At 42.6% G+C, this 26,725-nt stretch overlaps 1 protein-coding gene across 1 annotated transcript; it reads left to right on the top strand.

The window, feature by feature from the left end:
* Positions 1 to 10,878: 10,878 nt before the first annotated feature.
* Positions 10,879 to 12,936, top strand: LOC139377377 (uncharacterized). The gene is made up of 4 exons (XM_071120403.1): positions 10,879 to 11,089; positions 11,329 to 11,451; positions 11,569 to 11,685; positions 11,957 to 12,936. Exons 1-4 carry the CDS (start codon positions 10,910 to 10,912, stop codon positions 12,170 to 12,172), a joined length of 636 nt encoding a protein of 211 aa, XP_070976504.1. The 5' UTR covers positions 10,879 to 10,909; the 3' UTR covers positions 12,173 to 12,936.
* Positions 12,937 to 26,725: the final 13,789 nt, after the last annotated feature.

Genomic DNA, 26,725 nt, shown 5'->3' with positions numbered 1-26,725 from the left:
ACCTCATGATGCCAAATAGCTAACATTCCTATTTTGGTGCAGCCTCCGTTCCAAAATAGACTTGTCATTTAATGTAGAGATAGTCTAGGTGCTGGAGCATGGGTCTGGACTAGAGGCCGACTGATTATGATTTTTCAACGCCGATACCGATTATTGGAGGACAAAAAAAGCCGATACCGATTTAATTGGCTGATTTAAAAAATATATATTTGTAATAATGACAATTACAACAATACTGAATGAACACTTGTTTTAACTTAATATAATACATCAATAAAATCAATTTAGCCTCAAGTAAATAATGAAACATGTTCAATTTGGTTTAAATAATGCAAAAACAAAGTGTTGGAGAAGAAAGTAAAAGTGCAATATGTGCTATGTAAGAAAGCTAACGTTTCAGTTCCTTGCTCAGAACATGAGAACATATGAAAGCATGCAGAGCAAGGGAAACAACTACTAGAAGGCTCAGAGCGAGTGACGTTTGAAACGCTATTAGTGTGCGCTAACTAGCTAGCCATTTCACATCGGTTACACCAGCCACATCTCGGGAGTTGATAGGCTTGAAGTCATCAACAGCGCAATGCTTGATGCACAATGAAGAGCTGCTGGCAAAACGCATGAAAGTGCTGTTTGAATGAATGTTTACAAGCCTGCTTCTGCCTACCACCGCTCAGTCAGATACTTAGATACTTGTATGCTTGTATGCCCAGGTCAGATTATATGCAACGCAGGACACGCTAGATAATATCTAGTAGTGATTATGATTGATTGTTTTTTATAAGATACGTTTAATGCTAGCTAGCAACATACCTTGGCTTACTGCATTCGCGTAACAGGCAGTCTCCTTGTGGAGTGCAACGAGAGAGAGACAGGTCGTTATTGCTTTGGACTAGTTAACTGTAAGGTTGCAAGATTGGATCCCCGAGCTGACAAGGTGAAAATCTGTCATTCTGCCCCTGAACAAGGCAGTTAACCCACCGTTCCTAGGCCGTCATTGAAAATAAGAATGTGTTATTAACTGACTTGCCTAGTTAAATAAAGATTAAATAAAGGTATATAAAACGTTTTTTTTTTTAAAACATCGGTAAATCGGCGCCCAAAAATACAGATTTCCGATTTTTATGAAAACTTGAAATCGGCCATGCCGATTAATCGGTCGACCTCTAGTCTGGACAGGCGTTTTATCTACCTGACTATCCTGAAACATTACTCATGCCATGTTTTGATATCGGAATGAAAGTGACTAACAAAATCAAAATCAACCCTGTGCGGTATTTTTGTGAATACTACAAGTTTAGATAGCTGGCTAGACAAATGAACCGATAAAAAAAAATGACATGGGCTAATTGAGTGGCTGTCAGTGAGTGAAATATAAAAAGAGGAAAACTACTGATGAACAACCAATTTTCGAAATGGAACTTTGTATACTCTACTATTCTAACTCTGAACAGTAATTTAAGACACCGACTGAGTTCCAGAAGAAAAAATGAAAATAGAAAAAACTACAGAGGCATGCATTGCCTAGAGCACTAAATTATCTTGTCTCCAAATGGAGCAATTTACCAAAACTCATTCAAATCAACCCACAGATCAACCCACAGAGCAATTCAAAGAATTGGTATAGAAATCAGAGGAAAGACCATTTCATTGGATGGAAGTAGCTGTCTAGCCCTATTCGGAAGGGATCTTTTGGGCAGGTCGGGTAATACCAGCCAGAATAACCTACTGTTTTTTGGCAAACTCCAAGATCCTTAGATAATACTAGTCCCTTGCAAATCATCATCCCTGTTTTTTTGTTACACCCCTTTTCGTGGGGGTAATTGCTGGTAGTTCCTGTCTTGTCTCATCGCTACAACTCCCGCACGGACTCGAAAATCGGGAGCCATACTCGGCGAAGGTCGGGAGCCATGCTCGGCGAAGGTCAGGAGCCATGCTCGGCGAAGGTCGGGGGCCATGCTCGGGGAAGGTCGAGAGCCATGCTCGGCGAGGGTCGAGAGCCATGCTCGGACCCAGAATCTCTGGCTACACAGAGTGCATTAGACCACTGCGCCACCCGGGAGGCCCCCCATCCTTGTTTTTTGAGAGAAACGTCTGAGTTTGACAGGTGTTGCTCGGGTTTGAGCAAGAAAACAATAACTGGTTCGATACATTGAACAAATTTCTGCGCGTAGCCTATATATGAAGGGCCTAAATTGATCAACTTGTGTTGCAACTTTCACAGCGAAGGCTTTTGATTATACGTTTTGTACGCATTAAAATTATACACCGCCAAATGGATCATAAAAAAAATGGGATTTCACTGTTTTATTCATAGCCTAAAGACGCATATCAAGTGCAAGTGCGCTGTTTAGCCCACAAGGCTGGGGGGCATTTAATATGTATTCTACTACGTATCGTTAGAATATCCTAATGATTATGATCACACTTCCTCAATTCAAAAAACATTGGGACACTATACCAAAGATGGTTTCGAAATGTGGGAACCAAACTCCAGTTATCAGTGTAGCCAGTTTTCGCCCTGACTTGTTGAGATATCTTTAGGCCTAGAAAAAAACCTGGATGCTTCCTTCATAACTGTCCATTTATATATAGATAAATAGAAAAGAGCATTACAGGGGGTAGTTTGGAAAAAACGAATCCTGTCCGAATCGTCCTCTGGAATAATTGACATTCTGGGATATTACACAACTGGTGGGTCTAATCCTGAATGCGTATTGGTTAAAACCGCATTCCAACCAGTGTACATTCCACAAATTACCACCGGCTAAAGCTATGACATTAAAATGCTTATTTACTCTGTTCAATCTGACTGTGCAATCCGCTGTCTCTTCAGCCCAGCCAGGCACTTTATAAACTTGATCTCTACTATAAAAAGCATCTAGACATTATCTCACATTTCTGTTTTTAGTTTTCAACTATGGAGATTTGTATAAATCTTGCTCTCTGATTATCCAACATTTGCAACATTGTTTCAATATTCAAATTGGATCTCCAGTTGTCCCATAATAAACTTGTCAGGAGTAGGGAAGAGACAGACAGGCAGACAGTGTTTCTCAGCCAATGGAAACCATGAATCAGATGGCATCATTTTCATGGATATATACAAAGAAATGTCCATTGAAAAAAGGTAAAACAAAATGAAGTGCAGCTAGTTTGCAGTCTTTCCAGCTTCAGATTGAAGTTATTGTGTTAGCTGTGTTGTTGGCTAGATCCTCTGAACAACAGTGTCCTGACGAGTGAGCAGATTTTCTATGCCAGGCCTCAAGCAACCAAACAGAACAAACTACCATCCGGCTTGGGTAGCAACCCTAGATGTGGAAGGATTAAATAAACTCAGCAAACAAAGAAACGTCCCTTTTTCAGGACCCTGTCTTTCAAAGATAATTCATAAAATACAAATAACTTCACAGATCTTTATTGCAAAGGGTTTAAAAACGGTTTCCCATGCTTGTTCAATGAACCATAAACAATGAATGAACATGCACCTGTGGAACGGCCGTTAAAACGTTAACAGCTTAGAGACGGTAGGCAATTAAGATCACAGTTAAGAAAACTTAGGACACTGAAGAGGCCTTTCTACTGACTCTGAAAAACATCAAAAGAAAGATGCCCAGGGTCCCTGCTCATCTACGTGAACGTGCCTTAGGCATGCTGCATGGAGGCATGAGAACTGCAGACGTGGCCAGGGCAATAAATTGCAATGTCAGTACTGTGAGACGCCTAAGACAGAACTACAGGGAGAGGATGGACACCTGATCGTCCTCGCAGTGGAAGACCACCTGTAACAACACCTGCACAGGATCGGTACATCCGAACATCACACAGCAGGACAGGTACAGGATGGCAACAACAACTGCCCAAATTACACCAGAAATGAACAATCCCTCCATCAGTGCCCAGACTGTCCGCAATAGGCTGAGAGAGGCTGGACGGAGGGCTTGTAGGCCTGTTATAAGGCAGGTCCTCACCAGACATCACCGGCAACAACATTGCCTATGGGCACAAACCCACCGTCGCTGGACCAGACAGGACTGACAAAAAATACTCTTCACTGATGAGTCGCAGTTTTGTCTCACCAGGGGTGATGGTTGGATTCATCTGGGACCTGTTGGATCGGAGGGTGAGGGCTAGGGCCATTCCCCCCTGAAATGTCCGGGAACTTGCAGGTGCCTTGGTGGAAGAGTGGGTTAACATCTCAAAATAACAACTGGCAAATCTGGTGTAGTCCATGAGGAGGAGATGCACTGCAGTACTTAATGCAGCTGGTGGCCACACCAGATACTGACTGTTGCTTTTGTCCCCCTCCCCCCCCTTTGTTCAGGGCCACATTATTCCATTTCTGTTAGTCACATGTCTGTGGAACTTGTTTAGTTTTTGTCTCAGTTCTTCAATCTTGTTATGTTCACACAAATATTTACACATGTTAAGTTTGCTGAAAATAAATGCAGTTGACAGTGAGAGGAGTCTAGTATTCATTAATTTATCAAAATAATGTTTTTAATTAAAATATTTCAATCATTATTTGAATATGTTGGTAACCAGTTGTATAAAAATGATAATTCCCTGAAAGCTGGTGTTTGGAGGATATATTGACACGGTTTGCCAACCCTCGACGAACACCAGTGCCAATATATCCTCCAAACACCGGCTTCTCTGGCATTATAACTTAAATAAACACCAACACAGCACAAATACTAGTCAAGTGCAAATAGGGCTTTATTCTACAAATATCGGATTAAATATACAGCTGAAGTCGAAAGTTTACATACACTTAGGTTGGCGTCAATTAAACTCGTTTTTCAACCACTCCACAAATTTCTTGTTAATAAACTATGGTTTTGGCAAGTCGGTTAGGACATCAACTTTGTGCATGACACAAGTACATTTTCCAGCAATTGTTTACAGACCGATTATTTCACTTATAATTCACTGTATCACAATTCCAGTGGGTCAGAAGTTTACATACACTATGTTGACTGTGCCTTTAAACAGCTTGGAAAATTCCAGAAAATTATGTCATGGCTTTAGAATCTTCTGATATGCTAATTGACATAATTTGAGTCAATTGAAGGTGTACCTGTGGATGTATTTCAAGGCCTACCTTCAAACTCAGTGCCTCTTTGCTTGATATCATGGGAAAATCAAAAGATATCAGCTAAGACCTCAGTAAAAAATTGTAGACCTCCACAGGTCTGGTTCATCCTTGGGAGCAATTTCCAAATGCCTGAAGGTACCACGTGCAAACAATAGTACGCAAGTATAAACACCATGGGACCACACAGCCGCCATACCGCTCAGGAAGGAGACACATTCTGTCTCATAGAGATGAATGTACTTTGGTGCGAAAAGTGCAAATAAATCCCAGAACAACAGCAAAGGACCCTGTGAAGGAAAAAGATACAAAAGTATCTATATCCACAGTTAAACAAGTCCTATATCGACATAACCTGAAAGGCAGTTCAGCACGGAAGAAGCACCTGCGGCAAAACCACCATAAAAAAAGCCAGTTTGCAACTGCACAAGGGGACAAAGATCGGAATTTTAGAGAAATGTCCTCTGGTCTGATGAAACAAAAATAGAACTGTTTGGCCATAATGACCATTGTTATGTTAGGAGGAAAAAGGGGAAGGCTTGCAAGCTGAAGAACACCATCCCAACAGTGAAGCACGGGGTGGCAGCATCATGTTGTGGGGGTGCTTTGCTGCAGGAGGGACTGGTGCACTTCACAAAATAGATGGCATCACGAGGAAAGAAAATTATGTGGATATATTGAAGCAACATCTCAAGACATCAGTCAAGAAGTTAAAGCTTGGTCGCAAATGAGTCTTCCAAATTGACAATGACCCCAAGCATACTTCCAAAGTTGTGGCAAAATGGCTTAAGGACAACAAAGTCAAGGTTTTGGAGTGGCCATCACAAAGCCCTGACCTCAATCGAATAAAAAATGTGTGGGCAGAACTGAAAAGGTGTGAGCGAGCAAGAAGGCCTACAAACCTGATTCAGTTACACCAGCTTTGTCAGGAGGAATGGGCCAAAATTCCCCCAACTTATTGTGGGAAGTCTGTGGAACGCTCCCCGAAACGTTTGACCCAAGGCAATGCTACCGAATACTAATTGAAATAAATAAAATCTGAAAAACAAAAATTCTCTCTACTATTATTCTGACATTTCACATTCTTAACATAAAGTGGTGATACTAACTGACCTGAAACAGGTGATTCTTACAAGGAGTAAATGTCAGAAATTGTTAAAAACTGAGTTTAAATGTATTTGGCTAAGGTGTATTGTAAGGGGTACGTAATTGGTGGCAGTGAAGTCAAACGCAGGAGAGCAGAACTTGGTAAATAGCCGGAGCCATTTATTAAACATGACTACCGGCATACAAACAACAACAAACACATGGGCAACAAAACCCGTATCGCACCAGTCACACAATGCACACGTACTTACAATAAACAATTCCCGACAAGGACATGGGGGATACAGAGGGAACATATACAACATGTAATTAGGATATTGATACCAGGTGAGTGTGAAAACAAGACAAAACAAATGGAACATGGAAAATGGATCGGCGATGGCTAGAAGATCGGTGACGTCGACCGCCGAACAGCGCCCGAACAAGGAGAGGAACCGACTTCGGCAGAAGTCGTGACATGTATGTAAATGTCCGACTTCAACAGTATAACCCCATCAACTATAATGCGGGTAACATACAGTATGTGCTGAAGTGTCAGCCAATGGAATTGTATTGTCCCTCAAAAATTGTACAGCACCAATGCACTGATACCACAGAAACATTCTGGGAATGAAGAGGGGCATTCCTACCATAAATCTAGGCCGAAGAACCCTTTTGGAACCATTTTTCTAAGAGTGTATCCCTCCCACTGTGGGCTTTCCCCCATGGCTGCTCTGCTTAGCTTACTGTGTGACTGACAACAGCAGCAGGCCTCCCATTTAAGCCTCCTTATTTAAGCTCTCTGAAACTCTAGCGGAGGGTAATCTTAACATTACTAACTCTCTGTTGCCACGTACTACTTGAATTCTGACTTCTGGTCTTCACTGCATGTCCTGAGCTAATTTGAGAATAATCTGTCCTATAGGTCCTTGTAATATAGAGATGTAATACTCATGTTGAGTATTAAACCAGAGTCAGTCATATTGTAAACTGAAAGTCATGCTTTTGACAAACCATGGAAAGGCTAATACTATGCTTCGGTGACAAGGCAAGATGTATACATTTTTATGCCAATACTGCACCTGATAGGGGTTAGGTGAATTGGATAGGGTCACATAAACTAAATACGTTTGTACTATATCTGCTTTTAGAATGACAGACTGTCAGCACATGAACCGTTATTATTTATTATCAATGAGACCGACACTTCAATGTCATGAATCTTTTACTTCACATAGACATACATGTGCAGCATCGTAAAGGAACAAATGGCACCTCAGTTGCTTGAGAAGGGGTGGTCGGATATTTACTGAGGGGTGTGGAAAAGATCTACAATGCCCCTCCAGACCGACTGGTTTTATAAGCAAGGCCAGCTCTGATAGCATTCCCAATCATAACAACTCAAGATGGACAGTTAAAGTTGCACAATCACAATCACGCAAACCGATTGTGGGTCACTTTATGTGGATTGTTTTTAGACATGCAATGCTTTGGATAAAAGTAATACTGTAATAAGTGTCCGTATATTATTACAGTAGATTGTCAGAAGCAATCTGTTTGACATTTTAGTCATTTAGCAGATGCTCTTATCCAGAGTGAATTACAGTTAGGGCATTAATCTTAAGTAGCTAGGTGGGACAACCACATATCACAGGCATAGTAAATACACTAATCTGTAAAGTAATATTACAGTATGATTGTGTGTGCATTAAGCAAGCACAACCATCGCTACAGCACTCCACCAATCAGGCCTTTATGGCAGAGTGGCCAGACGGAAGCCAAAAGGCACCTAAAGGATTCTCAGACTATGAGAAACAAGATTTTCTGGTCTGATGAAACCCAGATTGAACTCTTTGGCCTGAATGCCAAGGATCACGTCTGGAGGAAACCTGGCACAATCCCTATGGTGAAGCATGGTGGTGGCAGCATCATGTTGTAGGGATGTTTTTCAGTGGGAGGGACTGGGAGGCTAGTCAGGATTGAGGGAATATGAACGGAGCAAGTACAGGGAGATCCTTGATTTTTTTTTTAAACTCTCCAGAGAGCTCAGGACCTCAGACTGGGGCGAAGGTTCACCTTCCAAAAGGACAACAACCCTAAGCACACAGCCAAGACAACGCAGGAGTGGCTTCGGGACAAGTCTCTGAATGTCTAGTGGCCAAGCCAGAGCCCGGACAAGAATCCGATCGAACATCTCTGGAGAGACCTGGAAATAGCTGTGTAGTGACACTCCCCATCCAACCTGACAGAGCTTGAGAGGATCTGCAGAGAAGAATGGGAGAAACTCCCCAAATACAGGTGTGCCAAGCTTGTAGCGTCATACCCAAGAAGATTGAAGGATGTAATCGCTGCCAAAAGCGCTTCAACAAAGTACTGTTTTTGCTTTGTCATTATGGGGTATTGTCTGTAGATTGATGAGGGGGGGAAAACTCCTTAATCAATTTTAGAATAAGGCTGTAATGTAACCAAATGTGGTAAGGTCAAGGGGTCTGAATACTTTCCGAATGCAGTGTATTATCTACTTAGTGTGACACCTCCAAGCAGAACTTACTACAGCATGTAGTTGCCTACAGTATCTTTGTGTCCTTTTTTCATTGTGATGTTTTTACCATGAACTATATTGAGTGACTGTTTATTTGCAATGACACATCTCCATGTGTAGATTACGACATAATGGGAATGTGTGTGAAAAGAAATAGATTTTTTTATTTGTATTATCATTTTGTTATAGACAAGATAAAAGTGTTCTCCAAAAGACACCAAGTGGTTGAAATGCCTTTGTTGCAGAGGATCTGACCCTCCTCTGGCCTTTCAAGCGACCTCATTGTAGATGGCTGTATCATGTTGGCTGTTCAAAACGTGCACCGTGCGCGTGTTTTTGACAAGATAACAGGATTAGATATTTCACTGCATGCCCAGGATGTGGCAAGAATGAGACAGTCCCACGTGATGATCGTGATGATCCAGCAGTATACGATGCAGGAGTCCAGCAGTATACTATGCAGGAGTACTAGCGTATATACACTGAGAGTATAAAACATGAGGAACGCCATCCTAGTATTGAGTTGCACCCCCCTTTGCCCTCAGAACAGCCTCGATTCGTCAATTCGTTGATGATGTCCCATGTTGCTTCCCACAGTTGTCTCAAGTTGGCTGTGTCCTTTGGGTGGTGGATCATTATTGATACACATGGGACACTGTTGAGCGTGAAAAACCCAGCAGCGTTCCAGTTCTTGACACACTCAAACCGGTGCGCCTGGCACTTACTACCATACCCCGTTCAAACGCACTTAAATCTTTTGTCTTGCCCATTCACCCTCTGAATGCCACACATACACAATCCATGTCTCAATTGTTACGAGGCTTAAAACTCCTTCTTCATCCTGAGTCCTCCCCTTCATCTACACTGATTTAAGTGGATTAAACAAGTGACATCAATAAGGGATCATAGCTTTCACCTGGATTCACCTGGTCAGTCTGTCATGGAAAGAGCAAGTGTTTGTAATGTTTTGTACACTCAGTGTAGAACCTGCCGTTAAGAGGAGACTTGACACAGTTACATAGGTGACCGTAATGTGCAAATCTGAAAACCTTGTGGAACTTTCAGACAGGGAAATAAATGTTCCAGCATGGCTACTCTGTACAGTCAAAGTAAAGGTAACAACATAACATGCATATAGGCTTACTGTTATGTACAGTATAGATGCCCACTAATTGATATAAAGCCATTTATAAATGTGTGACATGCAAACAGAAGATCCAATTTACCCACATTACCAAATGAATATGTGAAACAGCATAGTTTCCTAATATTCTTCTCCTCGTCAGTTCAAAATGATACAAATCAGTCAAATGTACAGATAAGCTAGATATAGAAATCAAATGTTTCTGTAGCTGGAAAGTTTTATGGTATGTGCTTGTGAGTTGCGAGTTTGTGTATGTGAGCTGGTGGTTCTTCGACCTAGTGGCAGACAGGCATGGGAATAAAAGGTCTTTCAAACCAGAGTTGCAACACACATTTTGATTGACAGGGGGGGGGGGGACATGAATCATGAGACGGTTCACAACTTTCCTGGCTGACCTTTTCCTATTTCTAATTGGCCAACACCTTCAGAAACATTCGTCACTCAAGAACACTCAACTCCGTATGTCAATGAAGTGCCCTTTTGACAAACTGTGTCCTCAACAATATTGTTTCTATTGTCATCATAGTAACAACAACAATATAGTTAACCCTGAAGCGTATTTAAGGTGTGATCACCCAGATTGAACATAGTTGTATAGATTTGAGGATCAAATCTATGCTTGCATTTCAGTGCAAAGTATAACAGTGGACAGTAAAAGCTGCAAAAGTTATATTTGTTGTGTTCAGAATGATTGTTCATTATGCTGTTTAAAATAAATATATATCGAATTTAGCAATAAAGTTCTATTTTGGTTTCATCTGACCATATGACATTCTCTCAATCTTCTTCTGGATCATCCAAATGCTCTCTAGCAAACTTCAGACAGGTAGGCCAATGCTCTGATTGATCTATTGAGCAGACAAATTAGGCTTTGTTGAAACATGTAGGAACATTTCAGGAAACAGATTAGGCCAAGTTCTGTATAAACCATGACGACACTTCAGGCCGTCACTTCCCTAGAAGCCTGGATTGCTCAACCCTGGATTTCATTGTAAGAACAACAGACAGACTATAAAACAGCAGAAGTAGGAAGTAGGAATCAGACATGAAGATGAAGGTCCAGGTGAGATCTCTCATCCTGCTCGCTGTGGCTGTCCTGCAGGTCAGATCTCAGAACCAGGCTGAGACCAGATATGAAGACATCATCTCAGTTGCTTTGCCTCAGCTGCTTCCTGGGGAAGAGCAGGCTTTCCGTCCAATTCTGAACCAGCTCCAAGTCGAGACTGTGAGTATTCTGACAGTATGAATGTGTCCTTCCTTCAAAAAAAGTTTGTGTCATGTTTTATTTAATATTTTTCTTTCAGTCAAGTCAAGGGATAATTGTCTGTTTAATATGCACCATCGTGTACACATTTTCCAAGTCCTTTATTGTGGAAAAGAAACAGACTCAATGTGGGGGAATGACAATTGAAATGAATGACAATACTATAAGTCGCAGTATTGTCTTTGTCTCTCGGAAATCAGTTGAATACAGAGGATGTGGACCAGTCTGAGGTGTCTGTAAGGCTGACCTTCCCCATACAGGAGACTTTCTGTAGTAAATCACAGGGGCAGCCAGGCAAACCATGCCCTCTGAAGAAAAATGGGGTAAGAACAATTGGATTTTACAGTATTGTGGGGGAATAATAATCATGGGAAGCAGGAAATTACAAATAATATGCTGAGGTTAGCAAATGGCTAATTGTCAATTACTCCTTCCTCTAGAAACGAATGATGTGCAGCATGAAGGTCAGACATCCGATTCTGGAGGCAAGCAACAACCTGAACACTGACCTGTCTACATTTGTTTGTGAATACATGGACGCAGAAGATGCTTTGCAGGTACTAAACAATGCAAGTTATTTGTCAACACCCCCTTACCGACATTAGTTAGGATGTCATGATAATGGTAGCCTAACAGTGTCAGATCAGTTGGTCTGTAATCTAAAAATGTAGATGTGGAAAGTGCATTATCTGCTTATGAATTTAATGGAGATTGAACTTCATGTTCCTTGAGATAGTAAACATGCACCTTATTTTTCTGATTATACTTGTCTAATTATTCAGATTTTTCACGCAAAAAAAATGCAATGAATATTTTTCATGATTGCAGCAGAAGATTCGGACAAGAAGAAGCAAAGTCAGAATATGCTCCAGACGCAAAAATTGTGTCTCTCGTCTTGGGGGTGGCTCCATAATTTGTCGTCCTGGGCGTGGCTGCTTAATTGGTCGTCCTGGGGGTGGCTCCGTAATTGGTCGTCCTGGGGGTGGCTCTCCTCCTGGGGGTGGCTCTTTCAATGATGAATTTGATGGAAATCACTTTGCATAGATCAGCACGCTACAACCTCTGGATAACTGCAAAGAACCCATCTATCAAAGAAATGTCATAAGGTTATTGATCTTTTTTTTTGTATCAACTCTTACATGCCAATTGTTGCATATTATGAAAATTACTTCTAGATTATGTTTACGCCAATAAACTGCAAAATAAGTTTACAAAAGATAATGTCTGTAAAATGTGTTATTTCATGTTTCATGGCAGTTCAGGAATTCAGTTTTTTCAACGTTTTTGTGTTTGTTGTTCATTATGCTGTTTCAAATAAATATCTATACTCTGTTAGATCTATTAGGCCGGCAGTTTAACCTTTGCTGGAACATCTAGGACCGAACACAGATTCAAGTAAGAGTAATTAGTACGTGCCCGCCTAGGAACCCGAAATGTAAGAGCCATAATGCAAGAAAGAGCATTTAGCTACTTTTAATATATTATGTACACAAACACATGTGCCACAATGGAGTCATTTGGCAGTTTACAGTGAAGAAAACAGAATTGCAGTGCAGCTTACATAAGAAAATGAACATGATTAAAAGAGAGAACTTTAAAGGTCCAATGCGGCCGTTTTTATGTCAATATCAAATCATTTCTGAGTAAAAATGAAATACTTTACTGTGATCGTTTCAAATGAAAATGGTCAAAAATAAACCAAAACAGCTTCTTAGCTAAATGCAATTTGTCAAGCAAGGACTGTCTGGGAGTGGTCTGAGAGAGGGGCCTAATTGGAGGAGCCTAATGGGTGGGGATGTGTAACCTGAAAACTAGCTGTTAATGGCAGAAAGCAGGGCAAACTTTCTTTGTTATTGGTCTATTAAGTTATACAAATCCAAAATCCCCACCCAGCCAAACAAAATGAAATTATAGGTCTCAAACAGCTCTTACACTAAAAGTTTATTATTATAATTTGTACAATTTTACAGTATTATTCCAACATCATAGTGTGGAAATATATATAAAACACAGGGACTCATGTTTTTGACTGCATTGCTCCCTTAATAAAAACGTTTCAATTTGAACAACTACCCCATCTAGTGTCCTTTCAAAAAACTAGTAAGTGACGTATTGGTCTTTTTTTTGCTCCTGTAGTTGCCCACACTGCATTGTCCTTACTCCGGGTCGCTCATCCATTGTAGGTGGCAGCCAGCTGGAGAATTTGTTTGAACTCTGCAGCTTGAGGGCAAATTTCAGACAAAGCTCATTTCATCTCTGCTGCACTGGTTGCATCTGTCGGGTTTGACAGGCCACTGCGTATGAGGTGTAGTCAGAACCGAGGATGATCTTGAGGGCCCTCCTCTGAACTCTCTCTCAGGCAGGGATGGGCAACTTTCATGGGTGTGGGGGCCACAAAAAAATCTGAACTCATCATGAGTTGGAAATATAAGGACGGTGGTGGTGTTCTCTCTCTGTATGGGTGTCGGTTTCTCAAGTGAAATAACGCAACCTCCGAGATTTAAAAAGAAAAGGAAAATGCTTGTAGGAAAGTGGTTTCTCTTTTCTTATCCCATCAGGGTGTTTTTGTCTGTTACATGTAATAGCTTCTGACATCTGTCAAACGTAGAATAGATGGATTTTTAAAGAGAGAGAAAAAGGAAAAGTATTCAAGTGTTTTATTTTTTTTAAAACACTCCTTGATACACGTGACACAGACCGTTTTTAAATGCATCAGTGGCTATAGATGTAGATATTCACTGACTGTACAAAACATTAGGAACACCTGCCTAATATTGAGTTGCACCTCCCTTTGCCCTCAGAACAGCCTCGATTCGTCGGTGCATGGACTCTACAAAGTTTTGAATTTCGTTACACTGTGATGATGTCCCATGTTGACTCCAATGCTTCCTACAGTTGTGTCAAGTTGGCTGTATGTCCCTTGGGTGGTCGATCATTCTTGATGCACATGGGACACTGTTGAGCAGCGTTGCAGTTCTTGACACATTCAAACCGATGCGCCTGGCACCTACTACCATACCTCGTTCATACGCACTTAAATCTTTCTTCTTGCCCATTCACCCTCTGAATGGCACACATACACAATCCATGTCTCAATTGTTTCAAGGCTTAAAAATCCTTCTTTATCCTGAGTCCTCCCCTTCATCTACACTGATTGAAGTGGATTTAACAAGTGACATCAATCAAGGGATCATAGCTTTCACCTGGATTCACCTGGTCAGTCTGTCATGGAAAGAGCAGGTGTTCCTAATGTTTTGTGCACTCAGTGTGTACTCTCAGTTACAAGTACTTGCCTTATTTGCATTAATTAACAGTATCCTGCCTATATTGATTCTAAATGGCTCACAGAAGATGTGAATATAACAATTCAACACATGAAGTCACAGGCAGGATACATAAGAGAAAGTGAATCTGCAGTGCATAGATAAAACCATGCTAAGGACACTTCCACACGGGTCTGATTCGTGTTAAAGGAACATGACAGGTTGGTCTCTTAGCCTGCCACAGACCATAGATGGTCCACTCCTCCAAGGGTAGAGTGAGGCATTCTGGTGAGGAAAAACAGCATAAGGCACTCAGGGAAGAGGCTGGATAGAACAGAATGTTGAGGCAGTTCAATGTTTAGTTTTGATTGACATTTGGTTGAGATGTCAACTAGCGTGAATTCAACATGAAATGAACAACAAATGACACCATGTCATTGGATTTTGCTTCAAATTTAGGTAAACAAAAGACAAAATCCCCTAAAGTTGGTGACTTTTTGCGAATCCAATCAGTTTTACACATAGATTCAACTTCATTACATTTATTTCTTTGGTTGAAATTATGTGAAACAACATTGATTCAACCAGTTGTTCCTAGTGGGTCCCTTTTATAAGAATAATTATTGTTATTTTAACAGAATAAAACTATATTAACTAACTATATTAAAAACCTACTGTCAAATCAAGACACCTGAAAACAACAGTTTGAAATCATGTTAAAAACCTACTACTTTGAACTGTGTTTCCCTGTGGATTTTTGAGTGATAGTGATGATATAAGGAGAGAAGGAAATGCCCCGTACCTCAGATCTACGGTCAAACTACCACACCACTATTCACAACCTTAACCATTAAAGGGATGTAAACATGCAGATGTAGGATATTCATTTGACCTACAGTATATTGTCACAGCAAAATAATCTTGCAGCAACAGAATTTGAACGCTTAGTCCATAACGTTGCTTTATCTGTGGTTAGGTTATTAGCTGGCCTAAAGTAAGCTACAGAGCCTGGTTCGATCCTGGGCTGTATCACAATTGGTTGTGATTGGGAGTCCCATAGGGCGGCGCACAATTGGCCCAGCGTCGTCCGGGTTAGGGTAGGGTTTGGCCAGGACCGTCATTGTAAAATAATAATATGTCCTTAACTGACTTGCCTAGTTAAATAAATTAAAAATACTGTTAATCAAATCAAAGTTTATTTGTCACGTGCGCCAAATACAACAGACCTTACAGTGAAATGCTTACTTACAGGCTCTAACCAATAGTGCAAAAAAGGTATTAGGTGAATAATAGGTAAGTAAAGAAATAAAAACAACAGTAAAAAGACAAGCTATATACAGTAGCGAGGCTATAAAAGTAGCGAGGCTACATACAGACACCGGTTAGTCAGGCTGATTGAGGTAGTATGTACGTGTAGATATGGTTAAAGTGACTATGCATATATGATGAACAGAGAGTTGCAGTAGCGTAAAAGAGGGGTTGGCGGGTGGTGGGTGGGACACAATGCAGATAGCCTGGTTAGCCAATGTGAGGGAGCACTGGTTGGTCGGCCCATTTGAGGTAGTATGTACATGAATGTATAGTTAAAGTGACTATGCATATATGATAAGAGTAGCAGCAGTGTAAAAAGAGGGGTTGGGGGGGGCACACAATGCAAATAGTCCGGGTAGCCATTTGATTACCTGTTCAGGAGTCTTATGGCTTGGGGCTAAAAACTGTTGAGAAGCCTTTTTGTCCTATACTTGGCACTCCAGTACCGCTTGCCATGCGGTAGCAGAGAGAACAGTCTATGACTGGGGTGGCTGGGGCCTTTGACAATTTTTAGGACCTTCCTCTGACACCGCCTGGTGTAGAGGTCCTGGATGGCAGGCAGCTTAACCCCAGTATTACCCTCTGTAGTGCCTTGCAGTCAGAGGCCGAGCAATTGCCATACCAGGCAGTGATGCTCTCAATGTTGCAGCTGTAGAACCTTCTGAGGATCTGGGGTTTTAAATTCTGGCACCACCCGGCCAGGTCTCTGACCTCCTCCCTATAGGCTTTCTCGTCGTTGTCGGTGATCAGGCCTACCACTGTTGTGTAATCTGCAAACTTAATGATGGTGTTGGAGTCGTGCCTGGCCATGCAGTCGTGGGTGAACAGGGAGCACAGGAGGGGACTGAGCACACACCCCTGGGGAGCTCCAGTGTTAAGGATCAGCGTGACAGATGTGTTGCTACCTACCCTCACCACCTGGGGGCGGCCCGTCATGAAGTCCAGGATCCATTTGCAGAGGGAGGTGTTTAGTCGGCCAACCAGCCAGCAATCAATCAATCAATCAATCAAACAAATGTATTTATAAAGGCCTTTTTACATCAGCAGAAACCCAGGCTAAAAGCCCAAACAGCAAGCGATGCTGATGTAGAAGCACAGGGGCTAGGAAAAACTCAGTAGAAAGGCAGGAACCTAGGAAGAAACTTAAGAGAGGAAGCAGGCTTTGAGAGGTGGCCAGTCCTTTTATGGCTGTGCCGGGTGGAGATTATAAGAGTACATGGCCATTAAGGCCAGATCATTCTTCAAGATGTTCAAACGTTCATTGATGACCAGCAGGGTCAAATAATAATCACAGTGGTTGTAGAGGGTGCAACAGGTCAGCACCTCAGGGGTAAATGTCAGTTGGCTTTTCATAGCTGAGCATTCAGAGGTCGAGACAGAAAGTGCGGTAGAAAGGGAGAGCGAGAGGGAGGGAAAGAGAGAGAGAGAACGAGAGAGAGAGCGAGAGAGAGAGCGAGAGAGAGAGAGAGAGAGAGAGAGAGTGTTGAACACAGCAGGTCAGGGACAAGGTAGCACATCCGGTGAACAAGTCAGGGTTCCATAGCCGCAGGCAGAACAGTTGAAACTGGAGCAGCAGCACAAGAAGGTAGCATGTCTGTTGAACAGGTCAGGGTTCCATAGCCATAGGCAAAACAGCAGAAATTGGATCAGCAACATGACGAGGTTGAGAGAGAGACAGAGAGAGAGATGGGAGGATTAGAGGGAGCATACTTAAGTTCACACAGGACACCAGATAAGACAGGAGAATTTCACCAGATAGGACTGGCCCCCCCAGCACATAGACTACTTGAGCAAAGATACTGGAGGCTGAGACAGAGGGGTCGGGGGACACCCCCGGACAGGGCCAACCAGGCAGGGTATAACCCCACAACCCACTCAAGTCGAGTATAGCGAAAAAAGCCTAGCACGACATGACGCACCCCTCCTAGGGATGGTATGGAAGAGCACTAGTTAACCAATGTCTCAGCCCCTGTAATAGGGTCAGAGAATCCCCGTGGAGAGAGGGGAACAGAGACAACAGAGACAGCAAGGGCGGTTTGTCACTCCAGTGCCTTGTCGTTCACCTTTACACCCCTATAGCAAATAGAAGTTCAAAACGTGTAATGTACACAATAACTTAATTTGATAAAAAGATCTAACACAACATTAGGTGATAAAATATGTATTATTCTGGATTTATAATCAGCTATAATGGGGTGGTCATTTTGGACCGGGAACACAGAATGAATTAGCATGAAACGAACACAACAGGAGGTTTAACAGCCTGCTGCCTGGCCTGCACCCTATCTCATTGTGGAGCTAGAGGAGTTACAGACCTGTCTATGTTGATAGGTAAGATGAGAGAACCCCTCCAGCTTGGATAGAGTCCATCACTCCTCAACAGTCCCGGCTTTGCCCTGTTTGTGGGTGAGTCCCAGAAAGAGGGCCAGTTATCTACTAATTCTATCTTTGGGGAGCGGCAGAAAACATCTCTCAACCAGCGACTGAGTTGTGCGAGTCTGCTGTAGAGCTCATCACTCCCCCTAACTGGGAGGGGGCCAGAGTCTCTGCTGTAGAGCTCATCACTCCCCCTAACTAGGAGGGGGCCAGAGTCTCTGCTGTAGAGCTCATCACTCCCCCTAACTGGGAGGGGGCCAGAGTCTCTGCTGTAGAGCTCATCACTCCTCCTAACTGGGAGGGGGCCAGAGTCTCTGCTGTAGAGCTCATCACTCCCACTAACTGGGAGGGGGCCAGAGTCTCTGCTGTAGAGCTCATCACTCCCCCTAACTGGGAGTGACCAGAAACAATTACTTGATGCCAACACATCTTTCCAGCTAAATTACACGCTGAAGTTATTGCGCTTGGTGACCTCTGACTGTTTCATCCTAACATCCCATTGGTGCTGACATGGATAACAATATCCATATACCATCTGCAGTACACACGCCAGTTTTAGCCTCAGCCAGCACCACCTTCAGATTAGTCTATACATCAGTAGCCCTGCCCCTTAGTAAACAATGTATGATCACTGGATGATTCTTTTTAAGACTAATATTATGGGTAATGGAGTCACCAATGACCAAGGTTTTCAATCTGTCAGAGCTACTGGTGGGAGCCTTTGGTGGCTCAGACCCAGTAATGGGTGGAGGAGAGACCTGAGAAGGCTAGTTACTTAGTGGGGAAAACCGGTGAAAGTTTCTGTCGGCTAAACGAGTGACACTTTCCAGAAGCCATGAGAAAACTGCTCCAGAAGACTGCAATGGAAATGTGACAGAGAACTGGTATGGTTACATAAGACAGAAGGCAGAAACTAAAGTAGGGTGGATGGTCGGGGTAGATGGGTAAACGTATAATGTGAACATCTAGCAACCCAAAGGTTGTGTGTTCGAATCTCATCATGGACAACTTTAGCAACTTAGCATGTTAGCTAACTCTTCCACTAACCCTAAACCCCAACGTCAGCCACCTAGCTAGCTTAGCTAAAGCAATTTGGAATTCGTAACATATCATTCCTTTTGCAAATTCATAACATACTGTACTGATGATGGACATTCTTAAATTAACACATAGGCCTACCATATGAAACGTAACATACCATACTAATTGCAGTGTCCCGGATTTACATTTACTATGTTACATCTACCCCTGAGTCCAGATTGCGGTTTCATACACCCAGATAATACTTACTCCTCTACTAACAATGTTCATTAAAGCATCTTTGTTAAAATTATTTTTTATAGGAAAAGACAGCGCCTAATCAACAGTGTCCTAGCCTCAACTCAACCTCACCGGTAGAGGAAAACACTTAACAGGATCCAGAGGGAAATGATCTGCGTGGGATACAGTATAGTGTTTATTATTCGAGCTGAGCCACTTGCAGAAGGCAGTCGAATGTGTGCAGTTGGTGGAAAAAGAGGTATAGTGCTTCGTGGAATACAATCTTAGGAATTACAGTTTTTTTCCCGAACCTATAGCAAGGTTGCTAGATGTTGGACTGATGTCGCTACATTACCTCCTTCCTTTGGGAGAGCGTGTCCCCGCGTTTCTCTATACCAAGTCCCTCTATACCAAGTCCCTCACGTATACACGCCTCTCCTGAACAGCCGGGAAGTGGCAGGCTAAGCAAGGGGTAGCTTTCAGGATTTTAAGAGTATTTTAAATGTTTATTTTAATAATAGATGCTGTCTGTTTCAATATGTATTTCCCTGAACTGTATCTGTCTACACCTAAACAAAACAAATCACACAACTTGTCTGTAAGGTCCTGGGTGTCGTGAGGATGAAATCAGGCGCAGGAAAGCAGAGTTCAATAAAGTGCTTTCTTTAATGCACACACGGTGAACTACGGTCACCCCACTTACGGGTGCTCAAACCAAATGCCCCAGACACAGGGAAACGAAAACAGTCTAGCACTAAATACACGAACACGTACATCTAATGCAAACACCAGGGTTACAATAATGAATCCCGCACAAAGAACCAGGCGGGCCGGCTGACTAATAAAGTTTCACTAATTATAACCAACTCAAAACAGGTGTACTCAATAAACACATAAGGAGGGGGAGAAAAGAATCAGTGGCAGCTAGTAGGCCGGCGACGACGACCGCCGAGCACCACCCGAACGGGAAGGGGAGCCACCTTCGGTCGGAGTCGTGACATTGTCTGTAGACCAAGACATGGGGGAAGATGATGCTATACATGCAGGTGCTGAGCACTGGACGTTATTAGAACATAATTATAAACAGTAACAGTGTCAGAACAGTCAATCAAAAGATACGTACACTATATATACAAAAGTATGCAGACACCTCTTCAAATGAGTGGATTCTGATATTTCAGCCACACCTGTTGCTGACAGGTGTATACAATCGAGCACACAGCCATGCGATCTACATAGACAAACATTGGCAGTAGAATGGCCTTCCTGAAGTGCGCAGTGACTTTCAACGTGGCACCGTCATAGGATGCCACCTTTCCAACAAGTCAGTTCATCAAATTTCTGCCCTGGTAAGTGCTGTTATTGTGAAGTGGAAATGTCTAGGAGCAACAACGGCTCAGCCGCGAAGTGGTAGGCCACACAACCTCACAGAATGGGACCGCCGAGTGCTGAAGCACGTAGCGTGTAAAAATCATCTGTCCTCCATTGCAACACACTACCGAGTTCCAAACTGCCTCTGGAAGCAACATCCGCACAATAACTGTTCGTTGGGAGCTTCATGAAATTGGTTTCCATGGCCGAGCAGCCGCACACAAGTCTAAGATCACCATGCACAATGTCAAGCTCCGCCTGTAGTGGTGTAAAGCTTGCTGCCATTGGACTGGAGCAGTGGAAACGCATTCTCTGGAGTGATGAATCACACTTCACCATCTGGCAGTCCGATGGACTAATTTGGGTTGGGCGAATGCAAGGAGAATGGTACCTGCGCAAATGCATAGTGCCAACGGTAAAGTTTGGTGGAGGAGGAATAATGGTCTGGGACTGTTTTTCATGGTAATGGTTTGGGCTAGGTCCCTTAGTTCCAGTGAAAGGAAATCTTAACGCTACAGCACACAAAGATAGTCTAGACGAGTCTGTGCTTCTGTCTAATTATAGATTTTTTCACACAAAAATGTCATTAATATGCAGCAGAAGATTCGGATAAGTAGAAGCAAGGCCAATGGAGTCTTAAAGGGCTCTAAGGGGTGCAGCAAAGGTCAAGGGGTCATTAGAGGTAGTACTGAGAGTGGCTCCTCGATCACCTCCATGGCAACTTCCATCTATCAAAAAAACAAGTTGTGGCTAATGGGTGAACAACCTTTAGCTTATTTTTCTAAAAGGCTGATAGCTATTTTCTAACCTTCTGAACTGTTTGTAATTTGCTGATATACCTATTTATTCTTACATTTGAATTGTTGAATATTAAACTGGATATAATTATCAGTAGTTCTCAGTGGCGACCCGTCATTCAGGGCAGGTGGGGCTGTGCTCTGTTTTGAGACCCACATTTTTCGGGGGGTTGCCTGTTTTGCATGTTATTTTGGCGTCAACACGTGTCATATATCAGTTTCCAAACAATGTAAAAAAAAAAAATCTTTTTTGCTTTCTTGAGTAAGGCAGCTCCAAAATGCAGGTGTTTCTGTGGTGGTTTGGGCAGCCAGTGGAAAATACGAAGCGTAGGAGTTGGTAATGTTCCTTAGTTGCGCTGTGATTGGCTCAGTGTTTTGTCACTCATGGGGACACTATTTCACCTCCAAATCTAAGGGTAGAGCTAAACAATTAAAGCCCCTTGGGTGCTGCCATAGAGTTACATTAAAGGTGCCCATCCAAGAAGACTCATGGTTATTGGCCACAGATATAATGACGTTAAATTACGTTATATCTACAGTAGCTTTGATTGGACTGATCCTGTCAACATCATACTTCCAAAATCTTAGCTTAGCAGTCATTATCATGAATCAAGCCGACAATCTACTGGCAAATCCTTTTTAATCCTTTAATCCTTGAAATTATAGATAAAACGTATCAGTGCTCATCGGCCATTGGACATAAACAATACACACAAGTTGGAAATCACAAATACAACAATGAGTGGTTTGGAAGGAATCAGTGGCTAACTGCAAGCATTGCAAAGTAATCACTAGCCTGCTATTCAGTGGAGTGGGTGTGTGGTCCCAAGTCTGGGTTTAATGGTCTCTTTTCCAAGCTTAAAAGGATAAACATTCAACATTTGCCATGCTGTCAATCCAGCATGATTTATGCCGCGCACAAAACAACTGGAAACTCGGAACTGGTAAATCTGACTTCAGTGAGTCGAAGACAACTGGGAACTCTGGAAAATACGAGCTCCGATTGGGAAAATACAATTTGACTCGTCATCCAACTCGGAATTGTAAATTGGGAACTCAGGCCTCATTCTAGAGCTACGCCCTGAAGATCACTGACGTCATCGTGATTCAACCTTGTTTTTTTTTCAGATTTTTTCTGACACCGTACATCCATGTATATCTGATCAAATTATGAAAGACAAGCATTGCAATTTTGAATTCCGTAAAGTGATTCTGGAAGAGGTTAATTCTTTTTTGGTTTATCAACAAAGACAAGACACCGGGGTTTGACAACTTGGATGGAAAATTACTGATGATAATAGTGGATAATATTGCCACTCATATTTACCATATTTTCAACTTAAGCCAACTAGAAAATGTTTGCCCCCAGTCTTATACTCAGCTGGCCCCTCCCTGGATTTTGTGTTAAATGCTCTACAAGAAAGCTTTCTTAGTGTTCAACAAGCTTTCTCTGCCCTTAACCTTGTTCTGTACACCTCCAAAACAAAGGTTGTGGTTTGGTAAGAAGAATGTCCCTCTCCCCACAGGTGTGATTGCTACAAGTACTTGGGAGTATGGTTAGACAGTACACTATCCTTCTCTCAGCACATATCAAAGCTACAGGCTAAGGTTAAATCTAGACTTGGTTTCCTCTATCATAATCGCTCCTCTTTCACGCCAGCTGCTAAACTAACCCTGATTCAGATGACCATTTTACCCATGCTAGATTACGGAGACGTAATTTATAGATTGGCAGGTAAGGGTGCTCTCGAGCGACTAGATGTTCTTTACCATTAGGCCATCAGATTTGGCCATCAGATTTGGCACCAATGCTCCTTTTTTTTTTTTTTTTTTTTTTTTTTACCTTTATTTAACCAGGCAAGTCAGTTAAGAACAAATTCTTATTTTCAATGACGGCCTGGGAACAGTGTGCCTGTTCAGGGGCAGAACGACAGATTTGTACCTTGTCAGCTCGGGGATTTGAACTTGCAACCTTCCGGTTACTAGTCCAACGCTCTAACCACTAGGCTACCCTGCTGCCCCCTTATAGGACACATCACTGCATCACTGCATCTCTGGTCATCTCTGTATACCAATCGCAAGACCCACTTGTTGATGCTTATTTGTAAAACTTTCTTAGGGCTCACTCCCCCCTATATGTGATACCTACTGCAGCCCTCATCCTCTGCATACAACACCCGTTCTGCCAGTCACATTCTGGTAAAAGTCCCCAAAGCGCACACATCCCTGGGTCGCTCCTCTTTTCAGTTCGCTGCAGCTAGCGACTGGAATGAGCTGCAACAAACACTCAAACTGAATAGTTTTATCTCAATCTCTTCATTCAAAGATTCAATCATGGACACTTACTGACAGTTGTGGCTGCTTCGTGTGATGTATTGTTGTCTCTACCTTCTTGCCCTTTGTGCTGTTGTCTGTGCCCAATAATGTTGTGTTGCTACCATGTCGTTGTCATGTTGTGTTGCTACCATGCTGTGTTGTCATTGATGCTGCCATGCTATATTGTTGTGTCAGGTCTCTCTTTACGTAATGTTGTCTCTCTTACCGTGATGTGTGTTATGTCCTATATTATATAGATTTTTTTTTTATCCCAGCCCCCGTCCCCACAGGAGGCCTTTTGCCTTTTGGTAGGCCGTCATTGTAAATAAGAATTTGTTCTTAACTGACTTGCCTAGTTAAATAAAAATAAAATAAATAAATAAATACTGGCTCAAATAGCCGACCAATCAGCCTGTTACCAACAAAATTGTGTTTGACCAGATACAGTGCTATTTTACAGTAAACAAATTGACAGCAAACTTTCAGCACACTTATAGGGAAGGACATTCAACAAGCACAGCACTTACACAAATTACTGATGATTGGCTGAGAAAAATTGATAAAAAGATTGTGGGGGCTGTTTTGTTAGACTTCAGTGCGACTTTTGACATTATTGATCATAGTCTGCTGCTGGAAAAACATATGTGTTATGGCTTTACACCCCCTGCTATATTATGGATAAAGAGTTACCTGTCTAACATAGACAGAGGGTGTTCTTTATGTTCCGTTATAAATAATGTGGAAATTAAGCAAGTAGAGGTGACTAAATTACTTGGAGTAACCCTGGATTGAGAACTGTCATGGGCAAAACATATTGATATAACAATAGCTAAGATGGGGAGAAGTCTGTCCATAATAAAGCGCTGCTCTACCTTTTAACAACACTATCAACAAGGCAGGTCCTACAGGCCCTAGTTTTGTCACACCTGGACTACTGCTCAGTTTTGTGGTAAGGTGCCACAAAAAGGGACTTGGGAAAATTACAATTGTCTCAGAACAGGGCAGCACGGCGAGCCCTTGGATGTACACAGAGAGCTAATATTAATAATATGCATGTCAATCTCTTCTGGTTCAAAGTGGAGGAGAGACTTCATCACTACTTGTACACTGCTCAAAAAAAATAAAGGGAACACTAAAATAACACATCCTAGATCTGAATGAATGAAATATTCTTATTAAATACTTTTTTCTTTACATAGTTGAATGTGCTGACAACAAAATCACACAAAAATGATCAATGGAAATCAAATTTATCAACCCATGGAGGTCTGGATTTGGAGTCACACTCAAAATTAAAGTGGAAAACCACACTACAGGCTGATGCAACTTTGATGTAATGTCCTTAAAACAAGTCAAAATGAGGCTCAGTAGTGTGTGTGGCCTCCACGTGCCTGTATGACCTCCCTACAACGCCTGGGCATGCTCCCGATGAGGTGGCGGATGGTCTCCTGAGGGATCTCCTCCCAGACCTGGACAAAAGCATCCGCCAACTCCTGGACAGTCTGTAGTGCAACGTGGCGTTGGTGGATGGAGCGAGACATGATGTCCCAGATGTGCTCAATTGGATTCAGGTCTGGGGAACGGGCGGGCCAGTCCATAGCATCAATGCCTTCCTCTTGCAGAAATTGCTGACACACTCCAGCCACATGAGGTCTAGCATTGTCTTGCATTAGGAGGAACCCAGGGCCAACCGCACCAGCATATGGTCTCACAAGGGGTCTGAGGATCTCATCTCGGTACCTAATGGCAGTCAGGCTACCTCTGGCGACCACATGGAGGGCTGTGCGGCCCCCCAAAGAAATGCCACCCCACACATTGACTGACCCACCGCCAAACCGGTCATGCTGGAGGATGTTGCAGGCAGCAGAATGTTCTCTACGGCATCTCCAGACTCTGTCACGTCTGTCACATGTGCTCAATGTGAACCTGCTTTCATCTGTGAAGAGCACAGGGCGCCAGTGGCGAATTTGCCAATCTTGGTGTTCTCTGGCAAATGCCAAACGTCCTGCACGGTGTTGGGCTATAAGCACAATCCCCACCTGTGGACGTCGGGCCCTCATACCACCCTCATGGAGTCTGTTTCTGACCGTTTGAGCAGACACATGCACATTTGTGGCCTGCTGGAGGTAATTTTGCAGGGCTCTGGCAGTGCTCCTCCTGCTCCTCCTTGCACAAAGGCGGAGGTAGCGGTCCTGCTGCTGGGTTGTTGCCCTCCTACGGCCTCCTCCACGTCTCCTGATGTACTGGCCTGTCTCCTGGCAGCGCCTCCATGCTCTGGACACTACGCTGACAGACACAGCAAACCTTCTTGCCACAGCTCGCATTGATGTGCCATCCTGGATGAGCTGCACTACCTGAGCCACTTGTGTGGGTTGTAGACTCTGTCTCATGCTACCACTAGAGTGAAAGCACCGCCAGCATTCAAAAGTGACCAAAACATCAACCAGGAAGCATAGGAACTGAGAAGTGGTCTGTGGTCACCACCTGCAGAACCACTCCTTTATTGGGGGTGTCTTGCTACTTGCCTATAATTTCCACCTGTTGTCTATTCCATTTGCACAACAGCATGTGAAATTTGTCAATCACTGTTGCTTCCTAAGTGGACAGTTTGATTTCACAGAAGTGTGATTGACTTGGAGTTACATTGTGTTGTTTAAGTGTTCCCTTGTTGTGTAGTGGCTTTGCTGGCATGCATATAAAATAAAATGGTGTTTGCTCACCACGATTTACATGCTAAAAATCACCACTGCTAGTTATCACACTAATAAACTGAGAAAAAAAAGATGAAATAAATTAACGTCTGTGAATTGTATATTTATTTCATGCTTAATGGCAGTTTAGGAATTACATTTGGAAAGTTTGTGCCAACGAAAACATTTCCAACTCAATAAATGCATAGAATA

This window comes from Oncorhynchus clarkii, chromosome 20, assembly GCF_045791955.1.
Source record: "Oncorhynchus clarkii lewisi isolate Uvic-CL-2024 chromosome 20, UVic_Ocla_1.0, whole genome shotgun sequence".
NCBI classification, from domain to species: Eukaryota; Metazoa; Chordata; class Actinopteri; order Salmoniformes; family Salmonidae; genus Oncorhynchus; species Oncorhynchus clarkii.
Note: the sequence above shows the minus strand (reverse complement) of the source record. Positions and strands in the feature narration are given on the sequence as shown.